Source organism: Trachinotus anak, unplaced genomic scaffold, assembly GCF_046630095.1.
Source record: "Trachinotus anak isolate AG129_WGS33_773 ecotype Australia unplaced genomic scaffold, CSIRO_AGI_Tana_v1 ptg000016l, whole genome shotgun sequence".
Classification (NCBI taxonomy): domain Eukaryota; kingdom Metazoa; phylum Chordata; class Actinopteri; order Carangiformes; family Carangidae; genus Trachinotus; species Trachinotus anak.
In genome coordinates, this window is record NW_027273867.1 from 12,892,453 (window position 1) to 12,911,416 (window position 18,964).

Here is an 18,964-nt window from a genome sequence, read left to right on the forward strand (position 1 = left end):
TGCCATTACTTTGAAAACGGATAGATAAGGCGTCGCCACCAGATCATGCACATTCAGCAGCTGAGTCCAGAAAACAGATGTACTCACTATTTCAAGTCATCTTGAAGCCTAAACCGACTTGATAAACTACAGTGACTGAGATTATTTAAAGCCTTTGTCTCCATCTTGTGGTGTGTCAATGTAACTTCGGAGAAATAGCCTGTAATTAACGATGTGTTGAGCTTTTTTAGATTCATTATGGACATGCAAAGAAAAACTTTATTTTCTAAAATATATACATTGTCCTACATTACCTTCAAATCAACATAGAAAAATGCCATAGCAGATCCCGATATCTCATACCCTTAGGTCACACAATATTGGAGACCCTACATTTTTCCAACCTTAAAGTGTAGAACAGCTTCAGAATAACTGACAACGCTTTGTTTAATTTTGATAACAAAATAACCTTTTATTGCATATAAAAATACAAGTTATTTTGTCTTGTTTTATCCCAGCCTTCCTGTGCTGCAGAAAAAAAGGACTGAGGCATGAGTAGTCATGGTGTGCTGTAAAGTGGTTAACAGATATTGATTGGAACAGGCGCGTCAAATACAAACTGAAAATTCTGCCATGGGAAACACCTGAATCATGACGATGCTTTATTTATACCAGACCTAATCCCACCCGCAAACCTGGCATGCAGCATGTAGACATGTCTGCGTGTGACAGAAACATGTGCCACCCGAGGCTTAAGTGGGAAACAAAACCTGGTACATTTCAGTGCAAAATAAGTAAAACATTTTAAATATCAGATACAGACGTAAAGCAACATGAAAATATTAACACTGAAAATAAGATATGCATATACAAGCATTCAAAGTAGTGTTTGTGCAAGATATTGTGATGAAGTTGTGTAATGCATTGGGCTGTGGTATGTCACAGCTGGCTCAGCATCTGCAAAAACGTGAGTGACCGTGTCATCTCATGTAATGTGTGATGGCTCGTAAGGTGTAAAGAAGGGCTGCCTGTAGCCGGGCTTCCATCACTATTAGGTTTGCGTGAACCTGAGGAAAAGAAAAAACATGTCATTACCTTCAGGTTATTAGGTGACACACTTTCAAGTCCTGTAACGCTTCCTTCTCTAATGGCATTTAGAAAGAAAGGGAGAAGGGTGCACGCTGAAATGTCAAATGATTCATTCTGTGTTGAAAAGGTACCAAAGAGAGTCGACATGGTAAAATGTCAAATGATTCATTCATTGTGACTGAAGAGGATGGGTCAGGTGCATATTTGAACTCATTCATACCTTTTCCGAGTGTCTGAAGTGCCTCCAGAAGGCATGGTAAACGCGTGCCGTGGTCTGCTCAGGGTGACAGGCCATGGTTTTAACAAACACCTTCAGAGAGCGTTCCAGCAACACGTTCACGCTGCCGTAGTCGTAATCATCATATCTGCATATGTAGAGTAACTTAGTTAGTGACACAACAGAGACATAAACATTTACAACATTTAAAGTTTTTATTGCACACATGATGGTTTACAGTGTGTTACACTGACCGTATCCCATAGAGGCAGTGGATGTAGTTCCACAGAGCTTTTCTCAGAGTGTGGGTGTCCACACCTTCATGCATGGCCATCCTGTGATATGTCAAGTTGCTCACCACCTGTAATGTGACAATTTGATCACATTTTAATTTAGTGAATCCACCTTATCTCTAGTAGTAAATCAATTCAAATTCTGACATCTTATGACTGTGGCATGATGGTTGGTGCCAGACGGGCTAATTGGAGTATTTATGCAACTGCTGATCTCCTGGGATTTTCACAAACAGAGAGGTTAGAGAATGGTCAGCCTGGTTGGTGCTGACAGAAAGGCTAGAGTAACTCAGATAACCATTTTTTTTACAACTATGATGAGCAGGAAAGCATCTCAGAATGCGCAGCACGTCGAACCTTGAAGCTATAACAGCAGAGGACCACGTCGGATTCTACTCCTAGAACTACTCCAAGAACAGAAATCTGAGGCTGCAGTGGGCACAGGCTCAACAAAACAGACAGTTGACTGGAAAACATAGCCTGGTCTGATGAATCTGGATTTCTGCTGAGGCTGCAGATGGTAGGGTCACAATTTGGCGTCAACAGCATGAATCTATGGACCCAACCTGTCTTGTGTCAACAGTCCAGGGTGGTGGCGGTGTAATGATGTGGGGAATGCTTTTGTGGCACACTTTGGGACCCTTAGTGCCAACCAATCATGGTTTGAATGCCGCAGCCTTTCTGATTATTAATGCTGACAATGTGCACTCCTTAGTGGCCAATAAATTCACATTGTGTGTCACTCACTTCAACTCTGTGGAGCTGACATGTTATCCATGCATCAGTTTTGTATTGTTCTTATAAACTTATAGGTGTCAATTAGTGTAATTCTATCACATTTAATTTGTTGGTACCTGGAATTTCTCATCCAGAAGCTGGCCCATGTCTGGCAGTAGTCTGTTGACCAGAGAGAAGCCGTGGTCCTCCCATGAATAGTCCTGCACACAGCAGACACCAATGTCAACAAACACAGGCCTATGACACTAAGTACACATAATTAACAGGCGCTGTACTAGTGCTGCAACTTATTTTCATTATCAAGTGATGTTATTTTTGTCATCAGTAAATGAATCATATAATCTTTGAAGTGTCCAAAAATAATGAAAAATGTCTATCACAAAACCCAAATAATATACAATTTACAACTGATATGAAAACTGACAAAAGCAAATCACCACATTTACCAAAACAGTTAATTTAATATCTGTCACTCAACCAACCATTTCAGCACACTGTTCAAATACTGAATATATCAACTGTTAACTTGTCCTAGTCTGTCTGCAAAAAGAGTGAACTTGAACACACACAAAAAAATTTGCTTCAAATTACCTGTGCTCTCATGGTGGGTGGTGCCTGCTCTCCTCTGGGTGAAAAGTCCTCATATCTGAACTCTGGTTCCTCCACCAGGTGCAGCACCAGGTCAGGTGGAGCTCCCCGCACCACCGCTACACAAACACAATAAACAGGAAGAAGTGAATAAACAAATATCACCTAGGAGAATGACAATGTGACGAGCCAGCGTGTTTGTACCTGTTGGTATGCTCTCGCTCCTCTCCCTCTCAAAGCGAGTGACCATCTCCTCCTGTGTGCACTCTTCCTCCTGCTGCTGCAGCTCCACCATCCTCTTCATCAACACCTCCACCTCCATCGATCCGTCAACCAACTTGAGAAGATAAAAAGAGAGAAGTGTTTGAGGAACCTGCTCAGTGCTTTGTTTTTTAACATTGAATAAACAATGTGAAGTGAGCCGTGTCCTTTAATTTTACTAAACCAGCATGACTGGTGAAACAACACTGGCCAACAAATGCCTCTTCGTCCTTGCCCTGTTGACATTTCAGACTCGTCAGACCTGTGGTGAAAAATGACTGTTTGGCTCACCTCTTGCCTGCCGTCCTCATGAGCGGGGCTGTGGGGGCTACGAGGAAGGTGACTGGGTGAAGGAGGTTGGAAGGTGTAACCTCCGCTGTGGTCGGGCTCAGGGTTTAAGCCACAGCCCCACACGAAAGAGCAGAGCGAATGAGCGTGTGCCATCAGGACCACGGCGTGTATAAGTTCAGCCAGTGACCAGCGAGGCTCTGCGCCAGGACACACCAGCTCCTGCAGAACAGAGGGGTAGATGATGAAATATCTCAACGACTTTTAAAGGGGTTGCCACGAAATCTTTTTTTTTTTTACTGCTGCATATTCAGTGTCTGTCATTTTGAGTGTCCAAACTTGTGCTCTATATAGTGGCCACACAACAGAACAAACGTTTCTGATAACAATCCCACAGTGATTCGTATTTTATAGACGTGGAACTATGCCTGTCACCAAATGATGATGAGCAATTCATTAGTGGTACTATAGAGTAAACCATTGCATGTCTGTTATGTAGGGGGAAGGGAGTGAGTCAGCCTAATTGAGAAATCAAATGTATTAAACCATATCAATGTTACAGTATATGATTTGTGAGTATAGACAAAAGAGAGAACTGGTGAGTGAGACGCAGGGAGTGCGTGGGCGGATGGATGTTGTGTCTGACCTGGATGTGCTGCTGTGTGATAAGCCAGGGTCTGTGTGCCAGCAGTTTGTTGAGGGTTTGCAGGCTGCGGAGTTTGGTGGGAGCGTGCTCCAGGCCGCTCAGCCAGCTCTCCTCTCCTCCAGCCTCCAGGAAGCCTGCACTGTGCTGCTGCACTAGATATGAGCAGTGGTGTCGAGCTGCAGCCTGTGAAGCATCAGAAGGAGTTCAAGTTAATACACGGGGGAAACAAACATGGTACCCCATCCATTCAAAACAAAGCTTGATCATTGATCTGTGTATAAGAACTACATAATGCAGACAAATTGTCTGTGCTCATAAATATCAAGCAACACAACCTGTAGATCATTATGAGTCTAAGAACTGGCACCCCTCAAGGGGAAGGACAGCTAATGTGATGTATATACAAGCAACAAGAGTTATTAAATATTTATGGGAGGACCACAGTCTGCAGCAGACCTGTTAGTGGCTCACTATGATGCAGTAGAAGGATAATTCTCAAGATAAAAGTTACCTGCTGAGTCCATTTTGCATCTGTCATCTTTCTCTGGTTTTCCATGTTGTTGGGTTCCTACAATATTCCCTGACTTTTCTATCAGTCTTTTTTTTTTTTTTTTTTATAGGCAGTATTTGTAATCAAAATGCGTGTTTTTGTTTCATAGTCTTTAATAATGGTTTTTAATTTACCCACAACCATTAACTGGGATCTCTGCAAACCTCTTGTTCACATACCAGATAATTTTCTGAGAAAAAGGTACATTTTCTTCAGAAGAAAATGAAGTCAGACAAACTTCACAATTAAGAATAGGTCTTAATAGGCCTGTAGAGCGAAACGTTTAAATCTTTTGATATGCAGGACATGTCCAGTATACAAGGAAAGAACTGCATTGAATGGACACTGAAACACTGATGAGTCAATGACCTGTTACAAAAGTCCAGTGGAGCATCATAATGATATCACATCAAAAACATCCTGTAGGCGATGATGTAAAATGTTTTGAGGCATAAACTGTGCACACTGTGTAACATTTGTAGCTGTAACAACAGGAACACTTGTTTGTCAAGGGACCTTTCATAGCTACAGCAAATAACGCTACTGACTTTGGTTAAATGACCAGTGTGTAGGATTTAGTGAGAACAATTGGCTGAAATTAATTATAATCTTCAGAATTATGTTTACATTAGTGTATAATCACCTGAAACTAAGAATTGTTGTGTTTTCGTTGTCTTGAAAGAATAAGCCCTTGATATTCACATCGGGAATGAATCCTCTTCCACAGAGTCAGCCATGTTTCCATAGTCACCCAGTACAGACAAACCAAACAGTGGCTCTAGATCAGTTCGTTGCAATCTGCAAAATTCAAACTCAGAGGCCAAATGCCACTAAATTGTACACAATGTTCCTTTAAGGTTCGTTAAGGATCAAGTGCTGACATTAGTCATTACTGTGAGTGCTTGCTACTGTGAATGGCACACCTACATCAAACTTTCACTCATTCATTTTATTAGCTGCAGTTGTGTGCATCCAGCTATGGCACAGTGATAGGTTCTGTTGGGAATGTAGAAAAGCAAGAGGGCCACTTCAGCCTGTGACCCCGTCTGAATGTATTCTTTTTTTATTGGTCACTCCAGCTGAACTGAGTGGAACTGTAAGAGCAGTGGGCTGCAGGGAAAACAGCGTTACAGCAATAACTGTATACCTCCACCATAAAACCTAAATTATTAAACGCGTGTATGAAAAGAAACAAACCATAAAAAACACTTTGGCATTGTTGACTCTGTCACAAACACAGAAAATAGCTGCAGAGTTTGCCATTATTTTGAATGCTTCAGTTATTAGCCCTGTAATATGTTGCCTATGCTTGAAAAGGATAGACTCACTGCACCTGTAGCCTTTCACAAACCAATTACAGGCTTTAGAGTGTTTATAGCTGTTATTATTTCAGCCTCATTTGACACCAAAAGAATAAATGCAGCTGCAAATAAACACAAGGCAAAAACATAGTCACTACTTCCACAAAGAATTACTCATATAGGCTTGTAAATTTGATTGGGAAGGTCTTGTTTATAGCATCACTGTCAAAACAGCATTGACATGCTGGACAATCTAACCCACAACAGCCCTGTTTGTATCCAAGAACAAGGTTAACAAATATTTATATGATTCATTTGTATTCACCTCGTCTTATAATGGTTCATTGTGTATGTATAGCTCTATCTATGCACTGCAGATCTAATACAACAAATCTAATGGAGCAAACAACTCCAGCTGATGTAACACCGATATCAATGACAGCAGACAAGTGATTTACTGTGCTCGCAGATTTGTCTTTTGGAAAACATTAACTCAACTTTATATTCAGCTGATTGCAAAAAAAATTTTGTATTTTCTTCATGAGTTATTTTGTTATTGTGTTCAAGATATAGTTGAGGTCTTTATTTTCAGGAGTGTACATCAGGTCCAGGAGATGGATCTGAAAGTTCTGAAAGGCGTCACTGGTTGACAGTCATATGTTGTGGCTTTCTTACCGTAACAGCAATGTAATGTCTCCAGTGTCGGGGCAATGGGCCGTCCAGCTCCAACAAAGCATGCTGGGTCCTCAAGAAGCAGCTGAGGTAAGCAGGGTGCAGGGCCATCACCATAGTGATGTGGTCCACACGGCCGAGTGAAAGAAAAGATTCAATCAGGATGTCCTTGTCTGGCTCTTCTTTCATCATCTAAAAGAGGAAGAATAAGAAAACGGATTCTTTCTCAACTAACTTCACATTACATTTTTACTATGTTTGAGGACACACTGGCAAGGATTCACTTAAAAATGTTTCTCTTATGGCCAGAAACAAGCAGACTTATGAGGCTGAAAATGATACATCGCTCCTGCTCTCTCCTGTGGAAAGCCTGGAGTGAGTCATACACGAAATCAGCATTTTCAGTCATCAGCTTTGGCAGCACTTCTCTGGTGTTGCTTCACTTGATGACATGAAGCAAGGGTCACTGCAGTATTGCAGCAGAATAATTACTCACACTACTTATTCAACTCTTGTACTAATCTAATCTAATAATCTAATAATATATATGGTGCACAAACAAAGGAAGATGTCACTGATTTTCCTAACAAGTGTGAACCAGTGTTGGGACACAATATAAGATTTAGAAATAAGCATAGTAACACGTTTAAATTGGGACGTCAAATGTGACAGTTCATGCGTTTCATACCAGAAAACCAATAAGAAATACTGTATGAACAAATATGAATAAATGAATTGAATTGAATAAATCAGACATACTTGTTTTGCAGGAATAAAGGCACTTGGACCTGAGGCCAGTGCCCGAGGGACAGCAACTCCTTGTTCCTAGTGGTAAGAAGGAAGAGACAGAATGTAAATGATGCAGTGAAATAATGATTCATTTGTTTTCAGGACAGTGTCATCAAATTGCTTGTAATGTCTGATTAACAGTCCAAAACCTAAAAACTTGAGTTCAGTATCACAAAATAAAAGAAAAACTGCAAATTCTCATGAGTGAAAGTTGAAACTAGGACGTTTGGCTTTTTTTTTTTTTCTTCAAATATGACATTAATTGATGGTAAAAAAAAAAAAAAAAAAAAAATGCTTATAAGATGCTTATTATTTTTCCGTCAATATACCGTTTTAGTTTCACTTTGAAACGTCTGAATGTTGAATGGGCAAACCGTGTAACTAAAAGGTTAGTCTGTCAATGACCAACAACATTAAACGATAATACTTAATAGGTCTGTCATATTTCATGGAGCTTATTTTAAGATAAACAAAGATATCTGCAGACACCTCTAACCGCCTTGAACTTGACCAGACCTACACAGACCGTGGCAGCCGTACTGTAGCTGGAGAGACCCGTCTCATAACTTACAGCTCATAAAGTTTCGCACAATTTTAACCAAGTTACGCCTTAAACTCACCGACATCATCGGAAGAAAAGTCGCCGCTTACTATTTCCAACAGGGAAGACAAATAAACTGAATGTGCGTTCAAACGCACTTATTTTTTATTTCTACAAGCTGTGGTGGGTGGGACGACTCGGGGGGTGTGTCTGGTGTGTTTTTCAGGGCGCCGGGAGGGGGCGTGTCCGGCCTACTTGTTTGTGCACACCGCAGCAGAGTCTTGCATCACCTCCTGCTGTTCTGCGTCTGATGTAATAACCCGCAATCTGATAGAAAAAGGTAATCAGCTGATCAGCTGCAGGGTTATCATGTCTATTAATCAATCATTCGCCTAATTTATCAAATAAAGCAAAAGCCGTGGCCACAAAGATACAGCTCATTCCTGCCTATTAATAATACACAAAAATTAAAAATAAATAAATAAATAAAAAAATCTGCCCCACTTCTGGTCCATCTCCCACCGGCATCTGTGCACCCACCAGCCTGTAAACATTACGGAGCGGAGACGACTGTAAACAAGTGTCCCAACTCTACCTGTGCCGTCCGCAGCAGCTCTGTTGCCCTCCCCCGCACTTCCTGCAGCGGACATGACCGGGACAGCCGAAGCAGATGCAGAAGAGTTTGTTTACTCAGCCGTGACGAACCGGGCCGGTCCAGTCCGAGACACTCCAGGACCCCGTGGCTCAGCTCCTGCAGAGCCGCAGCCCGCTCCTCCTCGTCTCTGCTGCACAGCCTCGCTAAGCTTTTCACGGTGGTGGCGACGTCCGACTCGGACTCGGACCTGTGGCGACATGAGCGGCCAGAACCGGACACTCGTCCCGGTGTGTTTTGTCCATTAGCCTGACAGGTAAAGCCTGCCGCGGAGTTACCGGCCATCTCTTGCCTCAGCCCCCGGGGCTCCTCGGGCTGATTGCTGAAACACCTGGGCTTCCTGCCGTTACTGCTAGCTGATGTTAGCCCAAGTATTAACCCCACCTTCAACGTTAGCTTGATACAAGCGTTGGTTTTCTTACCTGCCAAATACTTGAGTTGTTTGTTGCCTGTCTTAGTTTACTGCTCCACAAATCATTAAGTTAGACGGACCACCTTCAAAGAAACCGGGTATTCCCCCTCCTCATATCGGAGGGTCTGCCGGTTAGCTCGCTGAGCTAGCCTAGCCGCTGCTAGCAGATGCTGCAAAGTGGTTCAGCGGCGCATCTGACGAGGGGTCGATGATAAAAAAAAAAACACAGTGAGCCAGCGTTTTAGTGTTTGTGTCGGGCTCTCGGAACACAGCACAGCCAAATTTGAGTCTAAAACCAGCTTGCATGAGCCACCAAGAGGAACCTGCAGGTTTCAGACGCCGGCTGGGCTCAGGCGCTCAGGAGAGCCTCTGCCCTCTTATGCGACGTCACGAAGACGTCACGAAACTTTCCACTAATGAGCCGCGCGGCACGGCACGTCCTCTCCACTTTAATAATATTCATGCAGTTTGATTCACTTTTTTCCAATTATTAGGAGTGTGCTGGCCTCTGGCCTACACCTTTATCACCTGTTACTGATTTACTAGTATATTTTGATTTTTTGAAAAATGTTTCTCCTCTGAATTGTATGTTATTACCTGTTTTACCAAAACTAATAGAACATTTATAAATAATAAAATAAAAATTGTTGTACATATACCTGTCTGCAATATGCACTACTTACCACTTACACAACTGTAGCTAGACATTTACTTTTTATGTAGTGTATCAAATATCAACACTGCCTGGGCAAATGCCCATCACAGTTACTACAGCCTAAGGCTATCTCTTAAACTGCCATCCAAAAAACTCAAAGCAGCTAATTTAGCATTGTAATGCTGCAGCTATTTGTAATCACCTGTAACATAATAAATTATAACAATTAATTACTTACAAATAATCATTTAGCAAAATTACAGGCTAACAGATTTATTTAGTCAGACAAAAAAAAAAGCTTACTTTTTTATTTCAGCTCTATATTATTTCCATGACTGTACTCTAATGAATGAGTAAGCCTTATCTTGAGAGAGAACTCCAAAGATCCACAATAGACTGTGGATCCAACTTAGATTTTTTCCAAATCATTGCAATTTGAGAAGATGTTCAGTACTTCAAAGTAGTTTTTAGGACTTTTTGGCAACCTGCGATTTGGCAATGAATAGCACCCATCCCATCCAGCCCACCTGATCCTGGAAGCCCACCTTTTGGAGCCACAGATGTTTTATGTACTCCTTTATGCTAAATTTACTAAAACCATGTACATTTGTGTATAATTTCTGGTGCCTGTGTTTGACATACAATAGTTTCACAATTTTATATTTACTTCCTGAATCACCTTTATTTAGGAAAATAAAAAACATCAATGGTGTACCCTTATTATCAGACATATATATTATATTAATTTACCTGTATATATATATGTGTGTGTGTATATATATATATATATATATATATATATGTATATCATATATAATATTAGATATCTTTGTGTGGCAGTAAGAGAAGAAAGGTAAAGCCTTCAGATATGAGGGAGAGAGAAGGAAAAATGGCAGTGACATATAAACAGACAACAAGTGAAGGTGATGTGCTGCTCCATTTGACATGAAAAGACACAGACTCTTGGGGCTTTGGAAAGGTTCAACATTATGGCAGCAACTAAGAAAAAAACCTTTCAGTGTACGATCACCGTTTCCCTATGAGGGAAGAGTTTTATTAACAAACACACAGGCTGGCTATGGAGGATGACCTTCGGAGCAAACACACACACAAAGGTGTGTTCCCCATGGCAACTGGCGCTTTGTGTCCCAGGAGATCCAAGGGTTGAAGAGGTAAGGCAGAGAAAGGAGGAGGCAGAGGTGGTTTGGGAGAGCTCAGGATACAAGTAGAGGTCAGGGTTCACACACACGCACACAGGTTCCTCTTCAGTATTTTACAGGAAGTAAAAATTGTTTGTGTGTGTCTGTGTGTGTCTGTGTGTGTATGTGTGTGTGTGTTTGTGTGTGTACGTGGGTGAGTGTGCAGATGGATGGGGGAAAGTGGGATGTGAGTCCTCAGACGATTTTGTTCTCCAGCAAGGCGATCCTCTTCGACATACTCTCTAGTAAGATTTTGTCAAGGAGAGCAATGATGACAACAGTCAAAAAGACCAAAAATATGACAACAGCATTAAGACCCTCCCTCCAACATCTCACTCTCACACCATTTCACCTGTTGTAAAGGATATATTTTTTTGTTAGTGCCTGTAGGGCGTCTTCTACTTTCTTTTGGAACTTAACAAGGGAGTCACATTCACAAGGGTCCTCCTCTGTGGAATCAGAGAGCACAAGTTCAAGTTTAAGTTGCTGTACCAGCATTTATAATGAAAGTTAAAATTATTATGCAAGTATTTATTAATGTTTGTATTTAATGGCAACTTCTGACCTTGGCAGATGTTAATCTGTAGCTTCTTGGCGATCTGGGTCATAGCCTTGAAGTCAGCGGTGTAGAAGTAGTGCTCTCCAGTTGGCTCAGAGGCAATCTCTTTCAATTCATTCTCCACTGCATTGCCCACTCCAACAGCATACATCTTAAAGCCTGCAACATACACACATGGTTCCCTTGTCTGACTGCTATATGTGGGTATTTTATTAGTCTACTTACACTACACTCATGTATTAACACATGATCTTTTCTCTCCCTCTTACCATTTTCCTTGGCCTTCCTTGCAGCATCTCCGATGTAGTCTTGGCTGCGTCCGTCAGTGAAGACAATGCCAACCTTGGTGACTCCGGGCCGGGCACCCTGACCTGGGTTGAAGCTGTTATCTAACAGATAGCGGAGGGCTTGACCTGTCATGGTTCCCCTCTCCATGTAGGCCATCTTCTTCACAGCATCCTTAAGGTCTTTCTTGTTATTGTAGCGGCCCAGGGGAAACTCCTGTGGGAGGACAGAACAGGACCCTGATAAGGAAGGGAAGGAAATGGCTTATTCTGTAAATGAAAGACAGACACATACCTGTCTGACTGAACTGGAGTACTGCACCAGTCCAACATGAGCTTTGGTTTCAGAAACATCCAGTTTGTCGATGATCTGGTTGATCCACTTCTTGACCAGCTCAAAGTTCTCAGGGCGAACGCTCTTAGAACCATCGATCAGGAACACCACATCTGTTGCAGAGTTGCTGCAAGCTGGTGATGTCAGACACACACACACGCGCACACACAAACACACACACACAAAAGAGCATGTTAGTGTGACAGCACAGTGATCAAGCTTGGACAAATACCATCATACACGCACACACATGCACTCACCACTGCAGCTGCGACCATCGTCCATGAGGGTAAAGCCATCTTTGCAGGCACACTTGTATGATCCGGGGCTGCTGATGCATACCTGCTCACAGTCATGATCCCCAGTGGCACACAGGTCCGACACTGTGTGTGTGTGTGCATGCAGAACACACACGTACACACAGTAAATATGCAGAGGCACATACACACACAAAGGGGGGTGGGTGGTTGGGGTTAGGAGGAGAGAAGGACACTATGTCAGTTTGAAAATCTAGCTATCTTAATTTTTAATGATCCACTGCGACCTGCAGTTGGCCTCAACAATTTGTTGCTTGCATGGATGATGCATAAATCCAGTGGATCCTTAAAACAAACAGGTGGAAAAGGATTGGAGTAGCCTTCAATAAACAACATCTGTTTGTCGATTTCTAAATGTGATGCTCAGGCTCATCCAATAACAATCCAACACTGCGATCATGCAGCTCTGCCCTTGGACGAAACATCTGCAGCGAAGACTGGCTGCTGCAAAGCGAGTGGCAGGCAGCAATCAAAACTGCCACAGACTGCGAGCGCCGAAGGGCATCACTAATTAGAGGTTTAATGATTGTCACTAATGCATCGGTAATTACAGATAGATCAGTCTTGCCTCTCGGTAATGTGAGAGTTGACTGAGGAACAGGAGCGAATTTCGTTCCAAAAGGTTGTTCCTGCCCTAATGTCCTCGTGCAATGGGAATATTTAATGAGTTTGCATGGCTGAATGAATATACTCTAGTCTTGTTGAGGAAGAACAGAGGACAAAAGGGAGGGAACAATTAATTGGAATGAAAAGATGACAGTCCTGACACCTTACCCTCAGTACAGGGAGGCCAGCAGACAGCTCTCTCTCCATGGGGATGAAAGCGTGGATAATGATTGTCCAACCCTGACAGAATTTCCTCTCAGCCATCCCTGACTATTTCTTTGAATAGTTCTTTTCTGCCTCTGTCCCCCCAACTAAACATAAACCCAAACAACATCCCTCAGCCTTCCTCCTTCTTTCACTTCCTCTTCCATCTCCTCCCAACTTACCACAGAAGGCCTCCTGGAACTTCTTGGTGAGCTTCTCGATGACGCTGTAGCTCTCCACGTAGTCCACATGGTCGTCCAGGGGATCGCTGGCCATCTGTCTCAGAGTGCTCATGTCCACACGTCCCACACCGATGGCAAAAATCTCAATGCCGGCTTCCCGTGCACGCAGAGCTATATCTTTCACACTGTCCTGGGGACGCCCGTCTGTCACAATGATGGCAACCTGTAATGAAAGAGGTGCAAAGTTAGTTACAGAATGATCAACAGAATTATGAAATGTTGGCTGAATGTCAAATGTGCATCTGACCTTGCTGATATCAGGAGATTTGACACGAGCGCCCTCGCTCTCGCTGAAGGCCACATTCAGGGCAAACTGGATGGCTAGACCAGTCATTGTTCCAGTGGACAGGGGCTCGATCTTGGTCACAGCCTTAACTAGTCCAGCTTTGGTGCGGTGAGTCTTAAGAGACACCTACAGTTGCGTAATAACAACGTCAGCTAGGATCTGTGACATCAATTAGATCAACAAATGACAAAAACATGTTAATACATGTTAACAAATCATACACATACCTCGTTCTTTACGCGGCTGGCGTAGTTGACAACTCCCACACGGGTGGCGTTGGGTCCAACATCCAGCCCCTCAATGACCTTAGCCAGGAAGACCTTGACTTGCTCAAACTCTGAAGGACGAACGCTGCGACTGCTGTCAACGATGAATATGAGGTCTGTGGGACGGGTTTTGCACAAACCTGCCGCTGCACATGGAGACAGAGAAATGTCATGATCATGTCATCAAATTTTAATAGTTTTATAAAAATGTATCAGTTGCTAAAAAAAAAAATTAGAAATGTAATTGGTGATAGAGAAACTGAGTTACTGCAAAGGAAGAAAAGGGGGGGAGGGGGAGGAGCATGGAGAGAAAGGAGGTAGGGGGAGGAGGAGGGGAGGGCAGGGGTGATGGAGGCTGGTCAGATGTCTATGAGAGAAGGTAGGTGGACACAGAAAAACAGGATACATGGAGGCAACAGGGGTGGAGTGAAGGAAAGTTGGAGGGAGAGATGGAGGAAAACCTGGCCAGAAAAACAAGGATGAAGGAGGGAGAGATGAAATGAGAGGCCACCAAATTTAAATCTATTATTTAAAAGCCCCGTACATATCTCAAGTAAAAACATTGATCAATTTTTATTATTTGACAACTCAGAAAATTCAATCCACTGAGGAAGAACATGAGCTCATCAGACAGAGTGGAACTTGAGATAAGATTTTTTTTGTTGAAGTGATACTGACGCACAATACTTTACCTGTTCAGCTGGAAACACCTGGCAGAGCTACCTTATGTGCATGAAAGAGAAGCAATTTTTGTGATAGTGTCTGACAATAATAAAGCTAAGGGTCAGCAGGGTTTTCAGTGTGAGTTCAGGCATTTGTGGCTTTGATTAAATACTTAATACTAGTACAACTTCCACTGTCTGTTAAACATCACCAATCTCCCTTCTCACCCTTCACCTCTCTCCCTCCCTCCAGTTTTTCCGCCTACCAACCTCTGACTGTGACACACACACACACACACACACACACACACACACCATCCTGAAACAGTTATCCAAATTGTGCATCTACACTACTTGAAGCCATTTAAACACAGAACTCTCCAAATCAATGACTTCTGATCAATAAATGTCCAAAAACATTCAAAACTGTGGAATTCTGTTTATTACTTAATACTTTACTTAATAAATTATATATACCAAAGGATCAAAACCAAATCAATAAATACTCCATTTTTCCATTCCTCTCCTTCAGTTCTGTTACCTCTGGGAGTTTATTCCATGCAATGCAACTCATTCATACACATCATACCTCCTTGAATATATGGAAAAGACTGAACACTTAGTCACTTCACTACCTACACAAATTGACTTTTAGAAGAATATCTCAGTCTCAGTCATCTGTTGAGATCTGATTTCAGTCAAGCATCATAAAAGTGCACTACACTGAAGTTCATTTCTCTGAGTTCACAATTCACAAACGAGCAAAAATCAGTGTTAGATAAAATATTGGATCAACTTTAGGGGTTAAAGGTCATCATTCTTACCCATGGCGGCAGCTGTGCGGAGGTCTACGGTGGCTTGAGCTCCTATTAGGCCAAGCAGCAGCAGGAACAGCGGTGTAGGCGTCATGGTGACAGCAACAGAGGGGTGATAACTAAACGTGGGGGTCCGAGCACGTCCGCAGACGGTCCTGGAGTGGGAAGCCAGAAAGGAGACAGAGCAGGGCAAAGGGAGTTCCAGGCGAGGGGGACAGCCACAAAGTGAGACTGAGTGACTCTGAGCTGCAGGTTATCAATGCAAGTGCTTCACACACTCAGCCCACAGACAGCCCCCCTCTATAGCTCTTGCGTATGTGTGTGTATGTGTGTGTCTGTGGGTAAGAAAGGGAAATACCTGCTCTGGGAGGACCTAAAACGGTGGGCAAGGAAAGACAAACACACCTTGATACAGCTAGGATGGACAGGTATATATGTGTGTGTGTGTGTGTGTGTGTGTGTGTGTGTAAGTAGCAAAATTTGTGTTGTGTGTGCACTTGAGGGCCTGAGTGTGTACAGTATGTGTGTGACTGGCTGGGGGTACAGGAGCGGCTGGGGTTTGGCGCAGAGTGCCCGCCAATGAAGCCGCCCCAGGTTGGATTTGGCCAAAGCTCAAATAAACACCAACATGAATTCCTCTTTTCTCCCCGTGTTCCCTCGTATAGCAAACACACATTTATGGTGCGGAAGTGAAGGAGAGTGACCATACACAGCCTACAGTGTTCCTGCTGCTCCGCACGTTGGCATGTGTGTGCAGTTCTACATAAGCATGCATGTCAGTATAACTTAAAATGTGCATGCCAATTTCTGGTTTTTGTAAGTTCAGCTCAGTTCAGTGCTTCTTAGTTATATGTAACATTTTGTGTTTTTCTTGTTTTGTCATTTTCTCCCATCTATATTTTTTCACATCCTTCCAGCGTTGCATTTTTAAAGATTTTTTTAAAGCCTCACACTTGACTTAATCATATTTTAGTGCGTTGCAAGTTCACCACAGATCAGATCACACAAACTAACAAACTGAAGATATAAGTTCCCCTAATTGCAACCAAATAAAAAAATAAACTAATTTCACGTTAACTCTTCTTCTCACCTATTTCTCCATTACGCTCCTTTCCACTGTCAGGTAGGCAGTGGGCCCCAGTGGAGTAAACACAGTAGGAAAACACTCTTTCATCAATAAGCTCACATACACATCTTTAATCTCTCTATAGAGTCCACATACACACTAAACAGAGACCCCTCTTTTCCCTCCGACATCTCACTCCACCCGACCCAACCCTGCATTCCTCGACACCCCCCCTTCCTCCTCCTCCACACACACACACCTCCATCCACACACACAACCCGAACAAGCCGCAATTGAGGGTTTAGTCTGGGAGGGGAAGAGGAGTAGGGGCTCGTGTTGTACAGTAACTAGCCAGACAGATTTTTTACTGAACTGAACAAGCTGCAAAATCAACGTGTGTGTGTGTGTGTGTGTTTGTGTGTGTGTGTGTTGTGTCTGATGGTGGTGATGGGCTGGGGATGAAAGGTTCAAGATGTTGTTCCTGGACAGCGTGGCATCTGTGGGAATTGGCTATTTGGCTTATAAGAGAAGACACAACACACACGCACACACACTCACATATATTTATGCAAACACATAAACAAACAGTACACATACACACACACACAGGTTATGTAACCTGGTCTGCTTGCCATGCAGGACAAACACAAACTTAAGCAGGTAGCTGGATGAGACTTACCTGCATCCATCAGTATTTGTGAACTATTTCACAGCACCATGAAATTCACTCATTTATCATCCTGTGTTTACATATGATTAGAGTTTCACAGTGACAGAGGACTGTTGAGAAAAATGCCTCAAATGTGTCTGAACTGATAAAAACAACAGTCTGCTGTAATGCCAATCAAAATATCTATGACATGACATATTATATGACATGTGATACACTATTACCATCTTATTCAGTCACTTTATATTTACAAAGTGGGGCTGGAATTATATTTTCACTGGTTCATTGATCTGTCAATTAATTTTCTGACTAATTGATTAATCAAATGGTGCCTAATTGTTAGATGACATCATCAAAATGCTTCATTTGTCAAATATTTAACTCATAATAATGTGAATCAAAGCAGCAAAGCAGCAAATCCTCAAATTAGAATAAGAAGCGTGAACTTGTCCATTTTTGGCACGTTTTTAAATGGTCAATTAATCTATTAGTCAAATGACAGAAAATGAATCGACAGTATTGATTAACAATGATTTGTGTCAATTTTTAAGCTAAAGCACACAAGATGTACTGGTTCCAGCTTATAGTAAATTGGATGCCTTTGGATTTAGTCTGTCGGCTGGAGACATCAAATTGGAAATTAAAATGGGCATTTCTTTTCAGACTAAAGGTTTACTCGTGAAAATAAATGGCATATTAATCAATAACGAAAAAAGCCTTAAATGCAGCCCCAGGTCCATCAGTTATCAAATTGTTGCTGATTAATATTTTCAGCACTAATTCGATGGTTTTCACATATTCAGCACTCATTCAAAAGACATCGCAGATCAGTTCTGATATCCCTGAACGCTTAGATTTTGCTGAGTTATTTTCTGTTTTCCCTTTTTTCCTTGTCTATTTAGCTTCTGGTAGCAAAACGGAAATCTAATAAAAAGACAAGGCATATTTGCTTTCTTACTGAAAAAGGAAATGTTCCTGTAAGTCTTCTTTCACTGCCAACAGTGCAACCACTCTAGGGTGCTCAATTTAGAGAATATTCATCACAATAGCACTGCCAGAGCCATAGAGTAAATGGAAAAAAGTTTAAAACAAACAAATACCTCCTTCTCCGCCACACTGCATGCCATTGGGCATTTTTATGCAAGACCACATTCAAATAATGCTACTTTTAGTGAATGTATTTAGTATCAACATGGTTAGGTGAGATATTTTATGGACCCCTCTGTTTGTCTTCGTTTTTAAACAACATTTGAATAGGCAGACCTATTTATTTTACCCAATAAATTGTTGTACTCCCAAGCCACTCTCCCTCATGTTCCTTCTTCTTCCAATCCTAACATAAGCCTGTTTGTCTTATCTTTTCAAAACAAACTAAATATCAACAGTCCAATGTTATTTGAACCAGAGAGCCAGAGGACTGGAGGATCTCCAAACCGTGTTTCGGTTTTGTCCCACAACCAACATTATTACTTTCAATCAGTTATATCAATAAACTCCATTACTTGACTGAATTCAAGCAGTGCGAGGCTTTCTTTCACTTTTTTCTCAGTCTGCATGTGTGTGCGTGCATACTATCACAGAGTTTGGAAAGACTGCAAGGATTTCGTGTTTGACCACATCCATAAATATTGAAACAAGTTCCCTTTCTTCAACTCTCAGAATACTAAGTCAATATTGACACGGCAGGATCGGGGTGCACTGAAGCATCCCATACCTGTACTTAGACACTCACATATGAACATATATGTACACACACATGCTTACAGATAGACAGACACACACA

The 18,964-nt window shown here is 42.1% G+C and overlaps 2 protein-coding genes across 4 annotated transcripts; both read right to left on the minus strand.

Annotated features, from left to right (window-relative positions):
- Positions 1–611: 611 nt before the first annotated feature.
- sesn2 (sestrin 2) lies at positions 612–9,384 on the minus strand. 2 transcript variants are annotated; one of them, XM_071499237.1, is made up of 11 exons: positions 8,548–9,384; positions 7,382–7,447; positions 6,626–6,814; positions 4,100–4,282; positions 3,457–3,675; positions 3,109–3,241; positions 2,908–3,023; positions 2,433–2,516; positions 1,540–1,646; positions 1,289–1,433; positions 612–1,046 (listed from the first exon to the last, which is right to left on the minus strand). In XM_071499237.1, the coding sequence occupies exons 1-11, from the start codon at positions 8,887–8,889 to the stop codon at positions 960–962; spliced, it is 1,671 nt and encodes a 556-aa protein (XP_071355338.1). In that variant the 5' UTR covers positions 8,890–9,384; the 3' UTR covers positions 612–959. The 2 variants fall into 2 exon arrangements, with proteins under 2 accessions (XP_071355338.1, XP_071355339.1); XM_071499238.1 differs by lacking the exon at positions 8,548–9,384 and adding an exon at positions 8,032–8,371.
- Positions 9,385–10,692: 1,308 nt separating this feature from the next.
- On the minus strand, positions 10,693–16,316 carry matn1 (matrilin 1). 2 transcript variants are annotated; one of them, XM_071499245.1, is made up of 10 exons: positions 15,455–16,312; positions 13,930–14,114; positions 13,664–13,828; positions 13,357–13,579; positions 12,308–12,430; positions 12,009–12,181; positions 11,699–11,930; positions 11,436–11,588; positions 11,239–11,319; positions 10,693–11,115 (listed from the first exon to the last, which is right to left on the minus strand). In XM_071499245.1, exons 1-10 carry the CDS (start codon positions 15,537–15,539, stop codon positions 11,066–11,068), a joined length of 1,470 nt encoding a protein of 489 aa, XP_071355346.1. In that variant the 5' UTR covers positions 15,540–16,312; the 3' UTR covers positions 10,693–11,065. The 2 variants fall into 2 exon arrangements, with proteins under 2 accessions (XP_071355346.1, XP_071355347.1); XM_071499246.1 differs by lacking the exon at positions 12,308–12,430 and having other exon boundaries at positions 15,455–16,316.
- Positions 16,317–18,964: the final 2,648 nt, after the last annotated feature.

Bases quoted from the DNA above. Each gene is read 5' to 3' on its own strand.
- matn1 (XM_071499245.1), bottom strand. From the start codon at position 15,539: ATGACGCCTACACCGCTGTTCCTGCTGCTGCTTGGCCTAATAGGAGCT. The intron at 13,829-13,929 runs GTATGTGTATGA...ACGCAACTGTAG, and splicing joins CCAGCCGCGTAAAGAACGAG to GTGTCTCTTAAGACTCACCG. The intron at 11,320-11,435 runs GTCAGAAGTTGC...CTGATTCCACAG, and splicing joins ACAGATTAACATCTGCCAAG to AGGAGGACCCTTGTGAATGT.
- sesn2 (XM_071499237.1), bottom strand. From the start codon at position 8,889: ATGGCCGGTAACTCCGCGGCAGGCTTTACCTGTCAGGCTAATGGACAA. The intron at 3,242-3,456 runs GTGAGCCAAACA...TATCTTCTCAAG, and splicing joins ATGAGGACGGCAGGCAAGAG to TTGGTTGACGGATCGATGGA. The intron at 1,434-1,539 runs GTCAGTGTAACA...CTACATATGCAG, and splicing joins CACTGCCTCTATGGGATACG to ATATGATGATTACGACTACG.